This window comes from Macrosteles quadrilineatus, unplaced genomic scaffold (genome assembly GCF_028750875.1).
Source record: "Macrosteles quadrilineatus isolate MER2022 unplaced genomic scaffold, UCM_ALF_1.0 Scaffold_1__1_contigs__length_201487025, whole genome shotgun sequence".
In the NCBI taxonomy this organism is placed as follows: Eukaryota; Metazoa; Arthropoda; class Insecta; order Hemiptera; family Cicadellidae; genus Macrosteles; species Macrosteles quadrilineatus.
The window spans coordinates 95,254,194-95,279,301 of record NW_026542594.1 but is presented as its reverse complement, the minus strand read 5'-3'; the positions used below and the strand labels follow the sequence as shown (position 1 = coordinate 95,279,301).

Genomic DNA, 25,108 nt, shown 5'->3' with positions numbered 1-25,108 from the left:
GACACATCACAAAACTGATTGTCTGATGATGCCAGCATAGCTGGCGAAAGGCCTCATAAAAATTAAAAATTTAGATATATTGGCGAAGTTATTATTTCAAATTAGTATTAATTCCAATATAAACAGTTCTTCTTGAAGATTATACAACAAATGTTTTCAGAGAGATTTTGTTATAAAATTAGCATTTTACAATTTGGAGGATGGCATTATCTTTATTTGTTTTATCTAAGTGAATTTGTCTATATTCAAAGAAATTTATATATATATATATATATATATATATATATATATTTAATTAATAGTCATGAAGATTATTATTGAAAATGTTCCTTGGTTGTATTATGATTAGAAAGTTTATATTTTAAACACACAGCATGAACAGTCCTTTGGAATTTTTATTTTAAACAGAGCATACATCTTTTAATGCAGGTACAGCAGGTTATAACTATTATACATATTATACCCATGTAGCACAGATGGTTGGGCCAACGTTGGCCAACTGTGGGACAGTTGGTCGATGGTTGGTTGGAGCTTCCACAACCAACCAACCGTTGTCCAACTGTATATCTCGTAGTTGGGCCAACCAATATTTACAACTGTGGACCAACATCGGTTCATTGTTAATGAAATACATTAATATGCATTGTTGGGTATCATACATCAAGCCAACCGTTGTCCAACCGTTTTTCACTCCGTTGGACCAACAAAAGATACTTTTGTTGGACCAACAATGGTCCATAGTTGAGTTTACACGACTTTCATTCTCTGGGTCTAGCTTTCACAACATAATTATAATAAAATATCTGGTTTTACAATACCTTTATCAGTTCCAAAAGTTTCCAAAAGTTTTTGGAACTGATAAAGGTATTGTAAAACCAGATATTTTATATATTACAGTTCCGGGGCTACAACAATGAATTTTAATAATTATAATAATGCAAATATTTTTTAAATTAATATTCTTTAACTTATTTGCAACAATTTAAGGGGAAAGAGTAATTAATCATATAACAGTCAATTATAATAGCATTAATAATCTAACGGTAATTAATTAATCTATATTCAAATACCAGTATCCTCTCTAACTCCAAAAAAAAATAACTACTTATGATGCCTTAACAGATTAACAGAATCATATTATACTGTGTAGTATCAAAAATGTTTGAAGTATTGCGACCATTGCAACTGTCGGCTACTCTTTCACCACTTGAAAACTCTCTGTATCAACAATCACAGATAGCTCAGTGGTAAGGTAAGAGGCTCATAAGTCGAAGGACCCGGGTTCGAGACCCGTCTGGGCCAAAAAATTTTGTTCCAGCTTTTTTTCAAAAATTGTTTTTATGAACTATTTAATCAATTTACTCAACTAATAATTATGCTTTTCGTACTAAATCTTTATTATTTTGTGTGAAATAATTTTGGTTGGGCCATTGTTGGACAAAGGTTGGCTGGAAAACAGTTTAAAGAGGTGACATTTCTACCGTTGGCCAACTGTGTGGCTCCACAATTTACCAACGTTGGCCCAACCATCTGTGCTACATGGGTAATATACAAACATGTTAAACGATGATTCAAGGTAGGGTAACCCATGCAACGCTATCCACTGCACCACCGAGGCCGATGGCTCAAGACCGTATCGTTGCGGTATTGGTGTTCCCTCAAAGTGACGTCAGCAGTTAGTGACGTCAAACGGCACCTGAGAAATCTTCCGTGTGCCGTTTCACGTAATATATATGGCGCCATTTGGAACAGACGTGCACGGTAGCGGCTCACGTCTGACGTGGGAATAGCCACTGCCTTGAAAAAACCGGTGTTAACCCATGGTCAACTTTATGTTGCTTTAGAAGGGCAAACCGGCCAGATGACGTTAAAATAGTACAAGAACCAAATAAAGACCAAGGAATCGACCAAAATGGATACTATACAACAAATACTAATTTGAAATAATAACTTCGCCAATATATCTAAATTTTTAATTTTTATGAGGCCTTTCGCCAGCTATGCTGGCATCATCAGACACATCACAAAACTGATTGTCTGATGATGCCAGCATAGCTGGCGAAAGGCCTCATAAAAATTAAAAATTTAGATATATTGGCGAAGTTATTATTTCAAATTAGTATTAATTCCAATATAAACAGTTCTTCTTGAAGATTATACAACAAATGTTTTCAGAGAGATTTTGTTATAAAATTAGCATTTTACAATTTGGAGGATGGCATTATCTTTATTTGTTTTATCTAAGTGAATTTGTCTATATTCAAAGAAATTTATATATATATATATTTAATTAATAGTCATGAAGATTATTATTGAAAATGTTCCTTGGTTGTATTATGATTAGAAAGTTTATATTTTAAACACACAGCATGAACAGTCCTTTGGAATTTTTATTTTAAACAGAGCATACATCTAAATGCATAATGCAGGTACAGCAGGTTATAACTATTATACATATTATAATATACAAACATGTTAAACGATGATTCAAGGTAGGGTAACCCATGAGACTTATACATGTAATTTGTAAAAATAGTTACTAGATATATATATATAAAGGGGATATTGCCCCTACAAGCCACTAGTGTAGTTTGCCTACTTTTATTGTCGAAAAAAAAATATTTATGTTGTACTGTGTTAACTAACTTAACTAAGGCATCCAATAGAAATTAAACAAGTCTACCAGTACCAGCTGGAGCCAAACGTCAAATCGGAATTAATTATTACTTGTTTGTTTAGTTGTCTTGTCTTAGGTTGGTTCTAAATCGTGTTTGTTTCTGTATGGGGATTAAAACACCTTGTAAAAGACATTGCTGACGTTCATTCAAACACTTACCGTACGATTTGTTTTGTTTTAAATTAGGCGAAGGTAGTATTGTATTTTAAATTAAACTAGTTTTTAGAACTACAGTAATATTCAACAGAATGTGTTTTACAGTATTATTTGTTGCAAAAGTCACACTTAGCCTAGCATGCATGATGTTCATATTCTTCTGATAATAGTCTAGGTATTTGAAGTCAAAATCTCTTTGCATACTTTAGTCAATCCTTATGTTGGCTATGCATTTAATGTTTACACAGGACAGGTGTTAGTGCCATAGTTCACATATTTGTGGTGTGTTTAAGTAGGGCCTATTATTTGTAAAACTACAGTAAGTTATAAGCCTACTTGGCCTTTGGTCAAAGCATCAATCAACAACAAGTTGAAAGTTATATAACGGAGTTAAGAAACTCCCCTGTAGGCCTACAAGAATTAGGATACCCCAAGTTCACTTTCAAACCTGTACTGCAGTCTGATGTTCTGAAATCTATTCAACGTATTCGCAGTAATGCTATTGGATCTGATGGCATTCCAATTCGCTTTATTAAGGCTATACTCCCCACTATCACCTGCATTTTCAACACATCTCTAAGGCAAAGCATATTCCCGATTTCTTGGAAGTCTGCCCTAATTCGTCCCTTAAATAAGATTCCAGCACCTGCTTCGGGTACAGTTTCTTAACTGGGCTAAAGCCTTGAAACGGTCCTGCGTAGTCAATGCATATTCTTTCCCAGTTCTCTTTTGGGATTTCCCACGGGTGATTGGGAGCTTTGGGCGGATTTGACCGTGTTAGTGCACAATTTTCACATCCTTTCACAAGATGCTCAATGTCCTTGTCAAAATTTGTAGTAAACATAGCGCCGTGCTAGCTGTTTCATTTTTGTGATTCCAAGATGACTTTCGTGAAGTTCATTTAGAATCTTGTTTCTAAATAGTGATGGCATGTAAACTCTTTCTCCCCGGAAAATAATGTTTTCGACCAAAGTAAAATCAGTTGAATTGGTGAGTAGGTCTTGCAAAATCTTAGAGAGCACTGGATCTTTGGCTGGCTCGTTCTTAATTATTTCAGCTGTGATTTCATGGCTTGAAATTCGAAAAATAACTTTGCTGCAGATTTGGTGTAGGCCTACCTCTTTTCCGATTTTCTTGTCTTTAGGTAGAGTGAGTCTGTGTAAGAGGAGCTCTTGAAAGACAATCCACGTTTTTATTTTCCATGCCCTTTTTGAACACCAACTTGTAGGCTAATTGAAACCTGACTGCATATCTGAGTAAACGAGCTGAAGTCATTTGTGGTAGAGCCTTGTCATGTCTGAAGATCCTAGATATGGGCTGATAGTCTGTTACAAGTTGAAATTGAGTCCCGAATAAGTAATAATAGAAGTGGGAGACACCAAAAACTATTATTATTTTTATTATTATTTGTTGTCATGAGAGCCGAAGCCCCCTGACTGCTTACCCGGTACCTATCCTTCAGGACATACCCGGGCCCCATGATGTAGGCCGAAGCTTACGCATCAACCTTTAGCACATCATGGGCGGATGACTTAAGGTCATCAGGCTCGCCGGCTGCCGAAGCAGACCCTTCGGAAAGAGGGTTGCCCCTCAATCCTAACCAGGGATTCTGGCTGCTTGTTTAAGCGTCACTCCACCTGGGTTCCACTAGGTCGGAACCTAGAGGTCCATAGTAGAGCGCCCCGACGCATTTAGTGCAAGCAACACTCGGGACCTATCTCATCCCTGACAGGCAGAACCCGCCATCAATAGCCAGGAGGAAGGGGGCCATCAGCACGCTGACGGGGGGAACCCCAACCTCCCATTTACACCGCTGCCCGATCGAGGCCTTACCCATTGCTGGGAAACCAGAGATAACCAGAGCGATAGATCCCCAGATACCCCTGGCGGGCTCGGACCCAGCACCCGATCTACTTCGTTTGCCCGTCAGACCCAACATCACTGCCAGGCCATCAGGGTTTCCCAAAAGGAGGCAGGTATAGAAGTGGGACCCACCCGGATGAACCTATCCACCAGAGGTGGCGACACCCTTGACTCAATTGAGGTTCCGGGAAGAACCCCCCACACTCAAGATAACCATACCGTCCGTGCTCAGAGACAGGGATAGGTTTGCATAAGTACCTACAAACCGTTGCCCTCACACTGCGGAAAGTTACGTTGCCCTTGAGTGTCCCCGTGAGCTGCGGGTACTTGCCCGTTTTCACCTCCAGGAAAGGTTACTTCCAAAGTCGAGGATTTGCCCACTGAATGCTGGTCGCACACAACAAGCAGGCCGAAGCCCAAAGAACCACAGACACAGGTAGGTTAGAGATTATGATGTACTTCCATCTCTCCTAGAGCTAAACACCCCTCCATCCTGGATAAAGGAATGTCACTGGGACCCGATGCCCAGTCGACCATGTCTGTGGCCAACTTGAAAATGCCGATACCAACACGGAGCATTTACCTCCCCTCTGGGGGCTAGGTATTTCACCTCCCAGGACGAGGCTACTTCCAAAGTCGAGGATATGCCTCACAAAATGTCAGTCGAACACAACAGGTAGGACTCAGTCACAACCACAGTTACAGGTAGATGAGGAGAGGCGGAATTAACGGCGTCACTGAGAGCTAAACACCCCCCCCACCCTGAATGGAGGGAATGTCACTGGAGGCTCCCCCTAAGGGGCTGGCGCTTACCAGTCGTCCATAACTGTGGTCTACCTGAAGTGCCGGGTCTGACACCGGGCAGTTACCTCCCCTCTGGGAGAGCTAGGGTCCGCGTGGTCGCCCAGGCCACGAACCCACGCAAGCGTGAGCCCCCTGCGGTTTTACCAAAAACTATAGGCAATGCCAGGGGTGCCCATCCCCCCCAAAGACAATAGCGCGAGTCCCCCCCCAAAATTTAACCACCCCCCCCCCCTCACCACGGCCATAGGATCAGTCCAGGGGGTCTACCCCCCTGTAGGAGGGGGGTACGGGGGTGCTCCCCCGGAAATTTTTGAAATTTTAGACATAAAATAGATGGGTTTTTATAATTTGAGGCACCTAATTAGAACCAAGAAGTTGGTTTGGTTAAAAAATGGTATGTTATTTTCTTCATCTTAGTATTGAAAACGTTGGTTTATCGTGAATTTGTCAAAATTGAGTTTGTCTCTTCTTCCCAAACAATATACAATAAAAACAAAACAGACTCCCTTTGCTCACACTTGCCGTAAGCCAAGGTTTGTTCTCAAACCAAGAAGTGCAAAATGTTCTAATTTTCTTAGGACCATCTTCTTGAGAAAATGTAAAGCCTTTATATAGGTTGGTGAGATCCTAGCTTTTTAATTGCAAATTTTTCCTCAAGAGCGAGGTTAGAAAAGTTTAATGTTAAAAGATTATCCACTTCATTAATTTTCCAAAGCTAAAATTAAACTAAATTAAGTTAGGCCTACCGTGTGTCAATCATCACAACTGTGAGTTAATGTATTAAAATATAACTAATATTTTGTTGAAAGTATAAATAATTCTATTAATTTAGTAGACTACAAGTATTTTACTTATTAGGTCTAGTGTTTCTGTTATGTCTACTCTACTCGTCTACTAAACATGTTATTAAAATAGTAAATAATTCCAAACTAATAGGCATTGGCCTACTCAAAACTATCTATCTACAAACATACAATTAGTCTGTAAATTTAAAATTTAAATCATGGCAAGAACTGCATTTTTAAATAATAACTCACAATTCTGAAAATTGCAGTACTGTTGAAGTAGGCCTAACCCCATTTGAACCACGAACACCCACTTCACAATAATTACATCACCACACCATCAACACACCTTTAAATTTAAATGATTACTAAAACCGACAAAATCGTAGTATGGCTACATACTCTAATAAATCTGTAATAATATCACGAAACTTACTAAAAGTGTTAACTTATTAGTTGTTAAAATATTTCATACAACTACAACCCGTTTGCCGGTTGGTGTACAACATACACGTAACACGGGCGGCGGGAATCGGGATGTAAACAAAGCTACACTAGCGAGCTCACTCGCCACTCGGTTGCCACCAGTACAGCGCTAACGCATCTCACCGGCCATGCTAAACCTGACGAGTTGTGTTATGTTTTATATTTATGCTTGATTGTGAGCACAGGTTGTCTTTAATGTACATACATTATAAAAATGTTGGCAAAAAGTTGTATTTTTTTAATCCCCCCCCCCCAAATCTAAAAAAAAACATCATTAAATCTCAAATTCCCCCCCAAAATTGAATTGTATAGCGCAGTTCGCGCTATCAAATCATTCTGTGGGCACCCCTGGGCAATGCTTCCCGGTCTAGTTGACTATAGTTACATTCGGCATCAGTGAGTGAACGTGAGGCATAAGCAATTGGTCTCTCAGTTCCATCAATTAAGTGGCTAAGAACTGCTGCTAGTCCAGTGGGTGAAGCGTCCGTGGTGAGGACTAACGGTAGTTTTGGATCGAAAGGTAAGAGTATCCTGTTACTGCAGAGCTCAGTTTTGATTCGTTGAAAAGCCTTTTCACATTCTGGTGTCTATTCCCATTTCTTATTTTTACGTAACAAACGTCGTAAAGGAGAAGTGACAGTTGAAGCATTTGGAAAGAAACGAGAGTAGTAAGAAACCATTCCTAAGAATCGTCGTAATTCTCCAACTTTTGATGGACGTGACATTTCTTTAATAGCTTGAACTTTGGCAGGAGATTTCTTTATTTTGTTTAACTCCATCACTCGTCCTAGATATTCTATTTGTTCTTGAAATGAACACTTCTGTTTGTTTATGTGCAAGTCAAAATCTGAGAGTCGTTGAAGACAGGCCTGTAGATTTCTTTCAGCGTCAATTTCACACAGCTCAATACCCAGTCCTAGGATCCATTGGCGCCCTGGATGTGCGTCATGACCTGAAGAGACAATGTGAAGGTCACCTTTGAACTGTTTACCCTTGTATGACACAGAAAGTGATACCTTTCCCTCTAGTTTGATTATGTCTCCAGAGTATGAACGGAAAGCTAGCCTTGATGGTTCTACAGGTACGTTCAGATGTAGACGTTCAAAGTCATTCTTCGCCAGGAGAGAAAATTTAGCCCCACTGTCAACTTCAAAACATTGTGATCTTCCACTTATATTGACAGAAACAATGTACTTGTCTGAATTCCAACTTCAAATAAATCTAAGACATCAAAGTTCTGGTAGATCTAATCAATTTTGTGCACTCCGTAATCAGAAGAGTCATCACTTGAATAATCGTCATCATTTGATCCTGAATTTATGTTGTTGGTTGAATTTAACTTTGATGTTGATTTCTTAGTCCTTGACATCAGTGTAGTTATGCAGACCGCAGAGACATGTCCTTGTTTCAAACACTCCCCACATTGGAGTTTATACTTGTGTTTGTTACAATTTGCAGCAATGTGTTTGCTACTTCCACATCTAAGACAGAGGCCTTCTATTCCGAGGGCATTGAAGTCAGGTCTTTGGTTATTTGAACGTTGTTTCCAGTTGAGAGATGTCTTGTTAGATGAGTGATTGTTAGAGAACTGGTGGGATCGTCTGGAAGACCTTGTAATTTTGTGCACTCCAGCGGAATCCACATTAAAGTTGTTAGAACATGCATGTTGGTGAAATTCTTTGCTTTCAATTTTTGATGCTTCAAGAGCAATAGCTTTCTCTAGAATTTCATCAAACTTTGTGTACACGGATTGTAAAATGTGTTCCCTAAGCCAATTGTCCTTCAATCCTCGTATGAACTGTGCCCGCAAGAAAACATCAGCAATTGACACAGATGTTCCACATTCATCGCTGGAGCATTCAACTGCAAATTCACATTCTTGAAGATTACGCCTGAGGTCGGCCACAAACTCTGAAATTGACTGGTTTTCTTTTTGAAAGATATTTAAGAAATAATGTTGAGCAACAACAACACTTTTCTTTGGAGTCAATAGTTTCTTGAAGTCATTCAACAGAGTTTCATAATCTAATGATTTGAGTGGCTTGTCTGGACCCAAAAATGCAGATAGGTTGTTATAATGTTCACTACTTATAGAATTACACAAGAGTTGAGCAATTTTCTTCTTGTCAGTCAAACCTTTCATTGTATAATATTTTTCGAAATGTTCCAAATAGCTGGTAAACTTTTCTTGTTTGGCATTGAAGTTTTTGAATGTAGCAACATTTGACATTGTAGATTGAGAGCATTCTTCTCTGGATTTTCCAATTGATGTAACAATTGTTTGAATTTGAGCTTGAAACATGTTTGACATCTCACGTACAAGTGCTTTTTGTTGTTCATTGAAAGTGTTTAGAAGCAAGGTAAACTGTTGTGCATCCATTATAGTTTGAACTGTATAAAATATTATCTTGAAACTAGAAATTGAATGTAATTTTGAAAAGTAAATGTGTTGAATTTTAAAGTGGCTAGTTGATTTTTAAACTCGTCGCCAATTAAAATGACTCTCATTAATTACAAAAATAATTAATAAATGCACGCATCTTAACTCAACACAAAATCTAATTCATGAACGTTTACAAAACAAAAAACAATAGAAAAACATATGATAGTAAAAATAGGTATAGGCCTAATAGCTATTTACATTACAAGTGTAGTAAGAGCGTTTTTACATCACGCAGGTGAATGTTGTGCAACGAGCGAAGGCGAGTTGCATAATTCACCGAAGTGATGTAAACACGCTCTTGCGTAACGTGTAACGTACAAGATTTTACCTGACCCGACAATATTCGGGAGGTTACGAGCAATATGCTTCATTATCAATTTCACTCATCTTCTAACAGTAACGTTCATTTACAAACAAAAGCTAGGTTAGGAAAATTCTTCAAAGCATAACAATACAATTCAAACACACAGCTGATTTCTAGCGTTGAACGTCGTTGGCTCCATAGAGGTATATTTTTTAAGTTATCCACTCAATGTTATTTAAATGGGTTTCATTACATCACCGAGTGAGTTTTTTCCAACTTTACATCACTCGAGAAGTAAGGAAGTTGTATACATCACGCTTGGGATAGGGAAGTTTAACATGGCGGGTTAGGTAAATGAATTATTAACAGTCTTAGAGAAGACATAACAAAAATTCTATGTTTTTCTAAGATTCGTAGAAAAGTTATTAACCATGGCTCATTTTAAAGCTGGCGTTTGTAAGTTTTTTCCTTCAATAGTAATCAGCTGTTCGAAAGTTGTTGGCACGTTTGGATTTTCAAAACATACAGTTTACAATATGGAGATGCAGTTGAAAGCACAGTGTATTGAATGGTTTATAGAGACAAAATCTGTGGAGTGATATTTTTGGTCTGGGGGGTTTGTGGAAGATCAAGTGTATCTATCGCTCACTGATGTCAAACATAGATTTAAAAAAATTAAGCAAAGAGATGCCTTTGAAAAGAAATTAATGAAATGCGCTACAATGTGTGGTCAGAGCTGGAACACCGATCTGTTCTTCTTCGAGCAAACAACAGAGAACACATAGAGGCTAGGCGGTGAAACCATGTAAGGAAAAACTTAGGAAAATAAGAAAAAAATTTTATATCAAATAAAAATTTTATATCTTTAATGATAATATTTTTGTGCCAGTTTACTTTTGTTCTATTCTTTTTGGGACACCCGGTATGTGTCTGTAAACGCGATAAATTGAGCAATTTTTGTCTGATTTTGATGAAATTCGGTTTAAAGGTGTAGGGTGGAATAAACTTGAATGAGCTCGCGAACCAGCATGATCGGACCATGGGAACGTGTTTTTATGTTGTAAAAAATTAAGTTTTCCTATTCTTGTCCCAATTCCCACATTATTCTTATGGAAAATAAGTAATTTGTTGTAGTCAACGATGTAAAGAACTAATGGATTGCACTCTCAGTGGCTTAGCGGGCGCTGTTTTTGGTCTCGCTTCCCCCACTCTCTACTGGCAAGATAGCGGCGGTGTACCTCACGTGCATGCTAGCTGTCACCCATTTCAACACTTGTTTGATGTAACAACAGTGTGCGGTTTTTTAAAACTGATTAAAATTTATCAATATATTTAATTGTACGCTAAGTATGTGTTTAAAATGGTTGTGTCTTGTTCCGCTTACAACTGCACCAACAAAGTACAGAAAGGCACTGGCATTTTGTTTCACGTGTAAAGTACCTAATCTAATAGATTATAAACAAGGTGTCTGAGTAAGTGATTCCTTAACACGTTCGCTACTGAGCGTCGCATATATGCGACGCCGCGGTCATTGCCACAGACCGAGGTATACATTTGAATCTTACACATAGACCGGCTGTCACTTGGATAACAGTACACACAGATCACGGGCGAAAACCTGTAAAACAGTGATCATTTACATTGTAATACGCTACAATCCTGTTTGTAAATAATTTATTCTTGTTTTTTTTGTATTTTTTATAACCTTTTGTAATGTCGCATATTTGCAACGCCCGGTCTACAGCGAAGACAATAGTGAAAATTATCATAGTTTTCTTGAAATAGACCAGACGTCGCATATATGCGACAGTTCATTTTTGTTTTTGTTTTGAGGTTAAAGTAAGTAAAACAATGCAGATTATTCAAGAACAGTTTATAACTGAACAAATATAAAAGCTACATAGGATAATGCAGCATACGTACTGCATACATACATAGAGTGATGCAGAAAAGTAAACACCAGTTATTTTAAATATCATATGATGTCACCAATCATCATATCCACAGACCAAGCGACGCAGTTGTGCGTCAGACATCTCTGTAGACCACTGCAGGGAATTCAGTGCCTTCAAATAGACCGTTACAAAGATATAAGCATTTTAATAACATTAATAACATTCGAAAAAATGTAATAACATTAGAACCCCGACGCAAATATGCAACGGCAGTCTATTTTAATGTGACTAGCTGTCGCATATATGCGGTGCCAGTCCATGGGTGGAAACCGGCCGTCGCATATGTGCGTCGCTAGTCTATTTGAATGAACAATTTCGTATAATTGCAGTAGCGAACGTGTTAACTCGTTATAGCATGTTTAACTTAACTGAAATATGATTTTGTTTTTATTTAGTTGATAGGGTTAAATTAAAACTGTACATTGTATAACATGCACAATGAAATAAATGCGTCCGGGCTTATTTTCTCAGAGGCCAGTCAACACTATGGGTTATGATGGTAGGTCGGGTTGATGTTCATTAGGTACTATTCAATTTGTACTATTCACATCTTGTGCACATCTTGTGCATCTTGATTTTAAATGTTTTTTCACACAACTGACTGATTTTGTAACTAAAGGTTAGCTCATTAGGGCACACAAAGATGTTTTTAAGGTAGTTAAGTACGTTTACAATGCATTAACTTGTCAGCTTCAACATGAAAGAAACTTTAACACAAAAAGACTAGGACTGTGTGTTCCCATTTTGTGGGCACTATTTTTAAGGGGCTTGTCGAGAATATTTCTTTTGGGGAATACACCCATTAATTGCAATTAATTACGTTTGTTTGTGACCTTTTTATTAAAATATATTGCCACCACTCAGCTAAACGAATAAGTATCACGTTTACGCCATAGGTCTGCGACAGAAACTAACCAAAATTATTCTATTCAAAAATATTTAATGTTGATTTCATAAGGCTAATAAATCTAGTGTGAAATGACAAATTTTGTACTTACTATCCTTTCTTTGCAATTACTTATTGTTTTACCATGTTTAGTTTTGAACTAGACATGTCAGTTGTGTGAAAAAACATTTAAAATCAAGTTTAGTGAATGTGTAGTTTTAAAGAGTTCAAATGGGTTATTCTGTGCAAGAAACAAATATACATTAAGTTTTTAATTGTATGTAGGCCTAATAAGAGTTTGACATGCATTAGCAATTTTTCATCCCTACATATTTAAACAGAGCAGCAACTACAAAGATGTGTTTTATACGGTGAGTGTATGGGCCAGTAGAGAGTGGGGGAGCGCCGGACCACGCGGCCAACACTGAGCCAGCGATCCATGAGTTGTTTATATCGTTGGTTGTAGTTTGCTTGTTTGTGGATATATTTTGATCAGACTTGGCAAATTTATTTATTTTATACTAAGCTAATAATGTTTACTAAAAACATACTTTATTAACCTCCCTGTAGCAGCAAACCTAGGTAGGGTACTCACTAAACCTAATGTTAATTAAATAGATTTTTAAAATAAAAATCAGTCAAATGGAAATTTGCTTAGTCAGTAGGTTTGCTCTAGCACTCAAATTATCATGCTAATGGACACGTGTTATATATACCACGTGGGCTTTGTGTGTGGTGTGGGCTTTGTGTTATATATATTACATTAGCTTATACCCACGACTTCGCCTGTGATGCTATAACCATCATACAGCATAAGAAATAAACAGATTACTATACAATCTAAATCAAACCAGGGCCCTGTTTCATAAAAATACTAGTCTAGTATTTACTAGTGTATTTTACAAGTCTACGTTTCAAAAACCTACTAGTGTAAAAAACTAGTTACTAGTGTAGGGACTAGCATTACTAGTGGTTTTTACTAGTGTAGACAGCAATGTGTTTCATAAAGTTTTACTCTTGTAAATTACACTGGTAAATACTTTAGTAGACTAGTATTTTTGGGAAGAGAGTTATTTCATTACTCACATCATTTAAAAAAAATGAATTATTGAATTCTTTTTTCAGGTGCGAATTGGCTCAAGTTTGCAATTTAAGATTAAAATAGATCTGTGAGTGTTAAAATTATAATTATTAGATGTAAATTACAATCAATAAACGTGGCGTAGAGCAAAATAAGTTAAATTGAATTTTATAATGTATGTACACCTATTAGAATAATTATAATTATAAGTTATCAATTTCTGTGAAATTTTAGTCTAAATTTACTTGAGTTAAATTTCATGGTTATATAAACTATTTAGTTATCACAGATAAAAGATTTTTAATCTTCGAGAGAAACCAAATTAAAACCACATACCGTATTGCATACAAAGATGTACAAAAATGTATCCAACATTGCAACATTAATTAGATTATTTCACACCCAAAAGGCTCTCGGTTTTATTTAAAGACATTTTAATAGGAAATAATGGTAAAACAATTTTAAAGAGGAGTTTCATTGTATTTTTTGAGGTGCTTATTATATGCTTCCCTAAATAGCTAAAACCCTGTGATGTACTAACAATTTTGTAGGCCTATATTTGATTTTTGGGCGTTGGACTGAACTGCTTATCACTTTTAATCCATTTTGGTATTCTGAATTTGTTATTCAAAGTAATAAAAAACAAGAGGTTTTACCCGCGAATTTACGGGTGTACATAAGCCACCGTTAAATTAGTTTAATCACCATTGACTTTATATTTCATTTAAAGGGCCCAAGTTCGAGAAATTGTCATCTGAAAGGATGTTAAAAGCAGTGGAACCTTCATACCTTACGTCCTAAGGTGGCCGAGGTGGGTACGGTTGTACCTGAACTCGCCGCTCTCTTTCACGGCGTCTTTAATACTTTAATACATATTTTAATACCTATCAATGAAATTGCGACCTGTTAAAAATTGGTGACAACCTCTTGGAACGAACAAAATACATGGTTTGTTAATCTCATATTCATCGTGTTTCGAACACCTTTAATCACTCACTTGTATCAAACAGCTACAAATAGCTTCACTGTCCATTCACCACACCTCTTTTAAGAGCATAAAAGTAAATAATAAAATAGGTAAACAAAAATGTAAACAAACATACTATATTGTCAATTGCATTGGCCAGCTGTTGTTCACTAAATTAATCGAATAACGTTCAAAACATGCAAGGCGCAGCCCTTTGGAAATTAGCCTGTGGGGCAGAGCCCCTAGGGAGTTCGTCAATATCAATACTTTTCGGCAAATCTACACACTCTAAGCTTCATTTTGATATACCATATGCCTATATTTCTATTTGGTAAATGGCCTTAACCGTTTACATAAAATTTGATTGTATCACTTTAATAATATAATAGATTAGATGTTGATTAGAGCTGTTATTTCAATGTAAAAACGTGTAAAAGTTTAATTAATGGAACAAAAAGTATAGTGAGTGGGCCGGATTTGAACCAGGGACCCACCACATGTGAAGCGAAAACTCTACCTCTGAGCTACCAGCTGCATTAGCACCTATTCCATGTTTTACTATACTTGAAAACCTACTTCTCCTCCATTGCTTGTAACGGCGTTGCAATTATTTGTTACATCAATAAACGTTTAGGCTTAGTATTCATGGTTTGTAGACTTAAAATGAGAATGGGGAGAATATCACCAAATGGTTTTTAACCCGAATATTCTTATGCATTCGAATATTGAAAACATAGTTTAGGGTACTTGAAAACGTTCCAAACAAAATGTCCTTAGACGATTTAATTACATTCAAAATTTGAGGATTCTTTTCTTTACTCATAGCAAGCTTAATTTTATATGTCAGAATAAAACAAAAACTATACAAATCACAGCGAATGCGGCAGCAACAGATCAACTCCCACCCAGTTGAGCGCCGCAACTACTATTATGCCTACAACCGGCTACTACAATCACCATGTTGATTGCAGCGACACGCCGGCGCGTCGGCGGGCTCATTGATGAACATAAATAATAGCGGTTTGATAAATAATGTGTGATTGTTTTACCCATGTGTCTATATAGTTATTGATTAGAAGAAAACACTGCGTTTCTACAACTATTTACTATTAGTATCAAATGAATGAAAAAATCAAAACGCTTTATGAAGCGTTTAATTTCGAATTTGCAAGATTGTGCGAAAGTTTGATAATTTACTATTTTCTATTATTTAGGTGCAGTGGTATAACATTATGGCTATGGTATATGTGTTATACTATAGCATACCGTAAATAACTATAGCATACATCTGAACGTACCTGTAGAACCATCAAGGCTAGCATTCCGTTCATACTCTAGAGACAAAATCAAACCAGAGGGAAAGGTATCAGTTTCTGTATCATACAAGGGTAAACAGTTCAAAGGTGACCTTCACATTGTCCCTTCAGGGCATGACACACTTCTAGGGCGCCAATGGATCCGAGGACTGGGTATTGAGTTGTGTGAAATTAACGCTGAAATGAACCGACCAGCTACTACCCTTCAATTACAACCAGTAAATTCAGTTGAGGAACTGTTTGAAAAATTTGCGCCAATTTTCAAGCAAAAAATTGGATGCGTTCCAAACTTTACAGTATCATTACATCTTCGATCAGGAGCAAAGCCTATTTTCAATCATGAACGGAACGTACCTCATGCTCTTATTGATCAGGTCAACAAAGAACTAGATTTACCTGTTACGTCAAGTGATTGGGGGTCACCACTAGTCGTGATACTTAAGGCAGATATAAGTGTTCGTCTCTGTGTCGACTACAAATGTGGTGTGAATGAACGAATAGTCCAGGCAAACCATTCTATTCGAAAAATTGACGATGTACTCGTTAGTTTGAGAGGATCTCGTTACTTTTGTAAACTTGATCTGTACAAAGCTTATCTGCACCTCAAGGTCGACGAAGAGTCCAGTATTATCCAGACAATGTCAACACACCGTGGAACATATCGTGTCAAGCGTCTAAGCTTCGGAATAAAGACAGCACCTTCTGAATTCAACCGAATTCTTACACAAATTTTGAAGAGATTGCCTAAAACTGAGGCCAACTTTGATGACATAATTTGCCATGGTTCAACAATGGATGAGTGCAAAGTATAAACCGCACGACAAAGTATAAATATGCAGCAATTAGCAGCTTTCTGTACTATAATCAGTACAAGGAAGCCGTCGGGTGACTGTAGGAAAATTATATTTATTTGTAAACATTGTAGTTCCAAAAGTCTGACATTGGACCCCTTTAAAGCCTCTGGGGCCTTTTGATGGATCTGCACCAAACTTCACACAGACCATCCTTGAATAATGCTTATTAATGCCGAAAAGTTTCATTACAATCTGTCGAGCGTTTTCAAGGTCCATGGGGTACATACATACATATAAAGGTCTACGTACATATTTCCTCTTTTATAGATCTTATAAGTATAAAAGAGGATGTTTGTATATATATATATATATATATATATTTGTTTGGCAGTGATAAACTCAGACACCGCTGAACCGATTGCCACGAAACTTGGTACATACGTGTAGAATTTCATGGAATAGGTTTATACACCATCAATTTCGTGATCCGTCCAATCGGCTCCGCTCCAGTGGCTCTGGAGTTTCCCATGTTAACCTTATGAGTACTCATATTTAAATGGAATTAATGAATCTTAACAGCTGTTTCAATTAAACAAGTTGGTTCTGTTCTATGATGTTCAATAGCATTAAAGTTACGAGGATTACCAACAGGGTGCAGGACTATTATTTCTTTTACATTTATGACAACAGCTAATTTGTAACCAAAAGGTGAGTGAGCGTAGCGAACGAACTTCAACCTGGAGGCGAGTTAGCGTAGCGAACGAGCTAACCTGAAGGCAAGTGAGCGTAGCGAACGAGCTCCAACCTAAAGGTGAATGAGCGTAGCGAACGAACGTCAACCAGGACGTGATTGAGCCGAATGTAAAGACCAAAAATATTGTCTATTCACTAGCATTAATATAAGAGCAATAATAAAGAATCGGTTATCCTTTGTACTATATGTGTTTCATTAGTTGTCGTACGTATTTTAATTTAGTTATAAGCACTTCATATACAATAAGACAATTAAACGTTACGGTACTTAAATTATAAATAGTCAAAGGCAAGACAACGTCTGCCGGGTTCAGCTAGTATAGATATGAATTTGAACGGATGGTGTTTTCGTTCTCTGGGGACATCAAAATAAAGAAGTAAATCGACCCTGGATCCAGGTCTTACCATGAGACCTATGGTAATAATTTGTCCCCTATGTCTGAAATTTGCTAAAAAAAAAAACATGTTTTAATAAACAATGGAAGAGGGCGAAGAATTAAAGGGCTAGAACAGAATTAGAGTTATTTGGTTACTTCTTAAAAACTACGGTACTACCTTATCCAGCAGTGACATACATTTACAATTGTTTATTTACTTTTTATTTGACATTTCAGGAATCAATAATTAATTGATCTGTATGGGAGACGACGGAGCCATGGATCCATGTGAATGTTTTTGGAATCATGAGATAGCAATGCGTCGCCTTTTGTCTCTTGTAAGTCTTAATTAAGTTTTGATTGATACACCCAGCCCAAACAACATAATGTACCTACTAAATTATTTTATGTTTATTGTTCTAATAATAATTTGACTTTGTTGTCACCTGCAAGGGAATTTTAAGTTATAAAAGTTGTTGGTAAATTAAGGTCTAGTCGCCAAAAAGCAAGCTGGTTCAAATCTGACACCAGTGCCATGTTGATTATATTGATTACGGTACTTTTATGTTGATTACGGTACTTCATTCACTAAGGAAAATTAATGCATTAAGTATGAATCTAGTTTTTTTGGAAAGAAGAACACCAAATAATAATTTTTTTTTTTGGCCAACACCTATTGAAGTCTTTTTAAGTTTACAGATGTAACTTATACAATTAGATAGCAAATTATGGTTGTGATAAGCAATCGTCAAGCTTGTTGCTGACAAATGACAAGCTTGTCACAAACTTGTTAGTGACAAGTGTACAAGCATGTGACAATCATACGACAAGCTTTCTACTTGACAAAAGTTCAGGTTGTCACATGCTTGTCATCTATCATGTTTGGTTGTCACAAGCTTGTCACGTTTGGTTGTCACAAGCTTGTCATGTTTGGTTGTCACATGCTTATCAGAGGTGAGATTGCCACAATCATGAAATATTTATTGTTGTGAAAAGCTTATCAAGTATACAAATTTGCTTAATAGTACAGGTAAAATAATACAAAACACTCCATATAAACAACAAAATTTGTACATTCATGAAATTTCACCTGTTAGTTACTAATAATATGAGAAATGGAGATCCGATGAGTCCCCAAAATTTTGGGCGTCCTAAGGCCCTTTTTGGGGCCCTTTTTGTTCCGAAGGGCCCTTGTTCCTGAATAATTTTGTTTTTACGTTTAAGGTCGAGTGAGGTGTGGTTTTCGGTGGTTTTAGTTATTTTAAATCGATTGGGACTAGTTTTAAGTGTATTAAACCACTCCATACAGGGTGTTTCGAAATATTATTACTTTTTACGATATTTAAACATTTATTGATAAAGTGATCAAATTAGTTACCTCCATGCTCTATATAAAAGGGGATTATTGAAAATAACTGTAATTCTTTATAAGAGGGATATAAGAGGGGTTACTATATAAGAGGGAAGGATCACAAGGAGTAAGAGAAAATATTAAATACCCCAGTCACAGCAAACCTGCAGACTAAGCGAATATTCATTTGCCCGATTTTCAATTAAATCTAAAATAGCATTGAGTTTAATGAATACTTAGGTTTGTTGCTACAAGGAGGCTAATAAAGTGTGTTTATAGTAAAATATTAATAGCCTAGTAAAAAACAAATACATTTGACAAGTTGTATTTTACATATCAATAAACAAACAAACAAAATCATTTTACACTATTCTCCTTAAGAATAAAATGGAATTTTAAATTCACAATTTTTGAATTTTATTCGTAACTAATACACTTAAAACACGTTAATATACTAAATTATTTGTTTTCTTTAAGCTCTTTAAAATGCTCTAGAGAAAAATTGGGAAACTTTGTCTTTTGAGGGTCAAAGATTAAAAATGTTTACCACATAAAACACTATTCCATGGACCGATTATGCGGGTTTCGTTAAAATTGAACCAAAATTACTCGAGTTATCATGTTTACGGACACGTATATAACATGGATATATTATATTATATACGGTATATGTATATAAACACATATATAATATTTTGAGTGGATGGTGCTTTAGGCTTCTGGGGGCATCGAAATGAAAACGTAAATCGGTTTCGGGTCTATGTTTTACCATAAGACCTTCGGTAATAGCTTATCTCCTGTATGGGATGTTCGCTAAAAGGGGATGCATTAAGTTTTACACTATAACATAATTACATAGGTTACTAAGCAAAAATTTCAACTTTTAAGGTGGTGTGAATAATCTTTCAAGGTGTTTTTTATGCAAATCTATTAAGACCAATTTCAAATTGATATGCATTTTCTTAGGTAGTTATTTAAATTATTTTTTTTACATTTATTAAAAATTAAAACAATTGTATTTGTATAAAACCTTAAATTATATATTAAAATGAAGTACTTAAACAAAAGCTATTTTTCTATAATTTCCGTAGTATCTCTCTTTACAATTTCATCATCAGAATAATTATTCTCAGACGACTCATTAAAAATTTTATTATTCTTAGCAACTTGTCCATCTTTACTAATTTTGTCCAAGTTGGTGTTCAAGCAGGATTCCCCTTTACAAACCTAAAACCTTGCATATTGCAGAACAGGCAACACCAATCTTGAAGCACGAACAATGTGGTGCAAAAACACCTTTCATACATAGCCTACTGACGTTTGCAACTTGTATCTTAAGTTCCTCAAACTTATTTTCAATCAATACAAGTACGGTTATCTTTTGTGGTTATGACGACCAGGACAGCACTAAGACATCAGAGCAGCATTGTCGGTACAAGCATTTTTCTCCTGAACAATGGGAACGAGGTTTATGGGGTAAAAATTTGGTTTTCTTATTTACTTTACCCTCAAAACACAAAGTTTCCCAATTTTTCAATAGAACATTTTAAATAGCTTAAAAAAAATAATTTAGTATATTAACGTGTTTTTGTATGGTTATTAGTTACGGATATAAATACTGAAATTGTAAATTTAAAATTCCCATGTTATTCTTATGTAGAATAGTGTAAAATGATTTTGTTTGTTTGTTAATAGATATATTTTTATCAAACTTGTCAAATTTATTTGTTTTATACTAGGCTATTAATATTTTACTATAAACACCCTTTATTAGCCTCCTTGTAGCAGCAAAACTATGTAATTGTTAAACGCAATGCTATTTTAGATTTAATTGAAAATCAAGTACTGTAAGTAAAACGGAAATTCTCTAGGTCTGCAGGTTTGCTATGACGGGGGTATTTAATATTTTCTCTTACTCCTTGTGATCCTTTCCCCTTACGTAGTAAAGAATTACAATTATTTTCAATAATCCCCTTTTATATAGAGCATGGAGGTAACTAATTTTTATACTTTATGAATACATGTTTAAATATCTTAAAAAGTAATAATATTTCGAAACACCCTGTATGATGCGGTTTAGTACACTTAAAACTACTCCCAATTGATTTAAAATAACTAAAAACCACCGAAAACCACACCTCACTCGACCTTAAACGTAAAAACAAAATTATTCAGGAACAAGGGCCCTTCGGAACAAAAAGGGCCCCAAAAAGGGCCTTAGGACGCCCAAAATTTTGGGGACTCATCGGATCTTCATTTCTAATATTATTAGTAACTCACAGGTGAAATTTCATGAATGTACAAATTTTGTTGTTTATAAAACCCTATTTTACCTGTACTATAAGGGTGGACAAAGCTTCAGTATCCAACAGTCAATGGATTAGGTAAAAAACATTTTATACATCTAAGTTACACAGTAGTAAATTTTGCGGTTTTAAATTACAAATGCTTTACTTTACTTTACTTTTCAATGAAATGGCGACCATACAAAGTAGGTATTTTAAGCCAAGTATGAATGGAGATGAGTGGCACGATCTTGTAGTCTTGTTAGTGACTAAGGCCAAAGAACCATCTCCTAAGGTTTCTGGCAGATGCTTGATGTTGCGGGTTCCTGAAACAAATAGGGAAACTAAAAATTAACTATATAAATAAACTCACAGATAGGCCAGCACATTAATTCAGGCCTCGTTTTCTTAGCATGGGGGAATCACAAAACAATATAAGCATAGGTCTACCATTCTTGTGGTATTGGTACGGAATAGTTGTTTCCATACGGTACATTCATCTTTCCTATTTGAATTAAAATACTCAATATTAATAGGACCCTCATCTTAAAATGGCATTTAGTAATTAATGAGATTAGAAGACATAACTAAAATAACACAAAGAGATCATTTGAGCAAAAACACTTAGCCTAATCAAGAACAATAATAAGTGGTACATCATTTTAACTAAATACCACCTCCCCATTGCTTTCAAACTAGTTAGGTTTTATTAATATTGGTCCTCTTGTTTTCTTATGATTCACTCACATATAAGAGTACTAGCTACTACTACTAAGAGTACTAAGAGTTTGACTAGTCAATGGTACTATATACAAGCCTAGGTAGGCTACCAGCATAGACAAATAGAGTAAATATAGACAGTCAGCAGTGCTGCGGTTAGATTAAGTTCCCACCGCAAAAATCCAAAATACCGCACATATGAAGAAGACAAAACACGTTTTTTTTAACGGCTATAACTCAAAAATGGTAAGAGCTATCAAAGATTTGATAGAATTTTCATGGTCAGGAATTAAATTTTCTACAAAACACACTCCGGCGTTTTCCGAAAATCACCCCCTTCACTCCTAAAAAACGCCCTACTTTAAACAATTCGTAAATTTATTTCAAATTGTTTGTGTCTTTCGCTGTTTTGGAATTTTTTTTTAATGATTAATGCATTGAATTCTACTTAGTTCACTTGAAATTTTACTCTTTACATGTTTTTTTGTAAATTTGCTCCTTGGCCCCCAAAACTTAGGTTTAGTGTCAAAATTTGAAAGGTTTTAGCCTACCACTTTTACAAGGTGATAACAGACTCTTTACCTATTCGTTTACCCACTTCTAGATTAGCTGGAGATCTGCAATTTGGCAAGGTTGTAGGTATTTTTTTATTATAACCTGTTTTCTTACACCTAAGATTTCTCATGCTTAACAGTCTGAGTAAACCCAGTGAAATAAGGTATAGCTACATTTCATATTTTGTTGTGGTGTTTCCGGACCAACTGATTGACAAATAAATAAAAGGTTAAAATTCCTGATTGTCGCATTTGTGGTCCAGAGTATTGTCCTAGTGGATTATTTCGGGTAATAAATATAATTAGTATATATATTTCGGCGCCAGCGCCATCGTCGGATCCGTATAGGACAATACTTTGGACCACAAGGCAACAGTCAGGTATTTTAACCTTTTATTTATTTGTAGCTACATGCTGAGGTATTGAAAAGAGCGCGAAATACTAACTAGGGTGTCTACGGCCATCTGATTTAGAAACTCCACTCCTCTACACAGTAATATAATATTCCGTAATGTATATCACTTAGCCTATTATTAATGTTCAATATTTATTTGTTCCTCAATAAAAGAAAAATATATACGTCACCTATAGGCCTATTTCAATCACTTTAAACAAAAACATTTACGTTTTATATTACTATTGTTTTACAAATGAGGGCATCCCGACTCCTATAATAGCCAGTTGGTCCTCCAAATTTATATTTTTAAATAAATTACTAATACATAAAAGATAACCATAAAAACAGTCAGTTTGAAAAGAGCAGTCATTATTTATGAAATATTTTGAATGTTTCTGTGGTGATGTGAACATTATCACCTGATAATATTTATTATTTGATTTGTTTGTAAATATTGTATTTGTTCTTAACTAAAACATGGTTGTAATTTTGAATGAATAAAAGCCATACTTTTGGTTTACTAAGTCTTTCTTACAACAATTTTATTCATTCATTGATAAACTCAGTTAGTGCTACATTACAATGGAGAAATTCCTTAGACCAGACAAATTGCAAATTGACCCCGAATCTCCAACTGCCTCAGAGGAATGGACGCACTGGTTACAAACATTCGAAGACTTTCTAACCATGACAGAATTCGTTGAAGACAAGGACAAACTGAAACTACTAACTAATCGATTATCTTTTACTACTTATAAATTTATCAAGGAATCTGAAACTTACCAAGACGCTTTGAGAGTTCTTAACTCAATTTACATCAAACAAAAGAATGAAATATTCTCAAGATATTTAGTAATGACTAGAAAACAGCAACAAGGTGAGACTATTGACAAATATGTGTCGGAACTGAAACTTTTGAGCCAAGATTGCGTTTTTGAAGCTGTTAATGCGATTCAATACAGGGATCATTACATTCGTGATGCTTTTATCAATGGCTTAGCCTCGTCATACATACGACAGAGACTATTTGAAAATAAAACTTTAGACCTAGCTGAAGCAGTGGAACAGTCTAGAGCTCTTGAAATGGCTCAAGCTCAAGTCGAGAGCTATCCAAAATCTATGTACGGAATGCAAACTTGTGCAACGAATGAATTGGCAAAGCAAGCTTGTCAGTACGAATTCCCACTACAACAAAAGGAAGAAGCGACTGTTTCCGCTATTAAAAATGTTGATGGCAAGTGTTATTTTTGTGGGCATGATAGACACTCTAGAGATCGCTGTCCAGCCAGAGAAGCAACTTGTGGGAAATGTAACAAGACAGGGCATTATGCGAGAGTCTGTAAAAGTAATCCAACTCAACATTTTAAAGTAAAACAGAAGACGTCTAGTACATCAGCTGCACTAATAGCAACTACACATAATACATCTGTATTGAAGGACTCTACAGTTGAAGCAATATTGAATGGCCTGAAAGCAAATTGCTTAATAGACACCGGGAGTACATCAAGCTTTGTAAACTTGAAGTTTGTTCAGTTAAACAAAATTAAAATGTATAATGAAAGTGGACAAGTATCACTAGCTGCTTCTAATATGAAATCAAACGTCCACAGGTTTGTTAAAATCAACCTAAATCTGTTGAATCACAATTAATTACAACAATTTTAAGTTGACTGTTCTTGAAGATCTTTGTACTGACGTGCTTATCGGACATGATATCATGAAACTCCACTCAAATATACAGGTTTGGTTTGGAGGTAAGAAACCTCCTCTGTTGGTGTGCTCCTGTGCCAAAGTTGAACCACCCAAACTATTCTGCAATTTAACTCCAGATTGTAAGCCAATAGCCACAAAATCACGACGTTACTCAGATGAAGATATGCAATTTATAAAACAAGAAATGGAAAGACTACAGACTGAGGAGATCATTGAACCTAGTTCGTCACCTTGGCGTGCACAAGTGTTGGTTGTTACAAACGACAAAGGGAAGAAGCGACTGTGTGTGGACTATTCGCAAACGATAAACAAATTTACTCTGTTAGACGCCTATCCCTTACCAAACATAGATGATCTAGTATCCACTGTAGCGACGAACAAGGTTTTTAGTGCCATTGATCTAAAGCAAGCATACTATCAAATACCAATTTCTGACGAAGA

At 35.9% G+C, this 25,108-nt stretch overlaps 1 protein-coding gene across 3 annotated transcripts in view; it reads left to right on the top strand.

The window, feature by feature from the left end:
* Window positions 1-2,695: 2,695 nt before the first annotated feature.
* The window catches only part of LOC128990546 (small integral membrane protein 14), a 40,899-nt gene continuing 18,486 nt past the window's right edge, over window positions 2,696-25,108 (top strand). The window contains exons 1-3 of one of the 3 annotated variants that reach the window (XM_054413080.1): window positions 2,719-2,869; window positions 13,485-13,528; window positions 17,885-17,985. In XM_054413080.1, coding sequence (XP_054269055.1) covers window positions 17,908-17,985 — 78 coding nt within the window. In that variant the 5' untranslated portion in view covers window positions 2,719-2,869; window positions 13,485-13,528; window positions 17,885-17,907. Of the gene's footprint in view, window positions 2,870-13,484; window positions 13,529-17,884; window positions 17,986-25,108 lie in introns of all 3 variants that reach the window. The other 2 variants (XM_054413163.1, XM_054412998.1) reach the window with 2 other exon arrangements.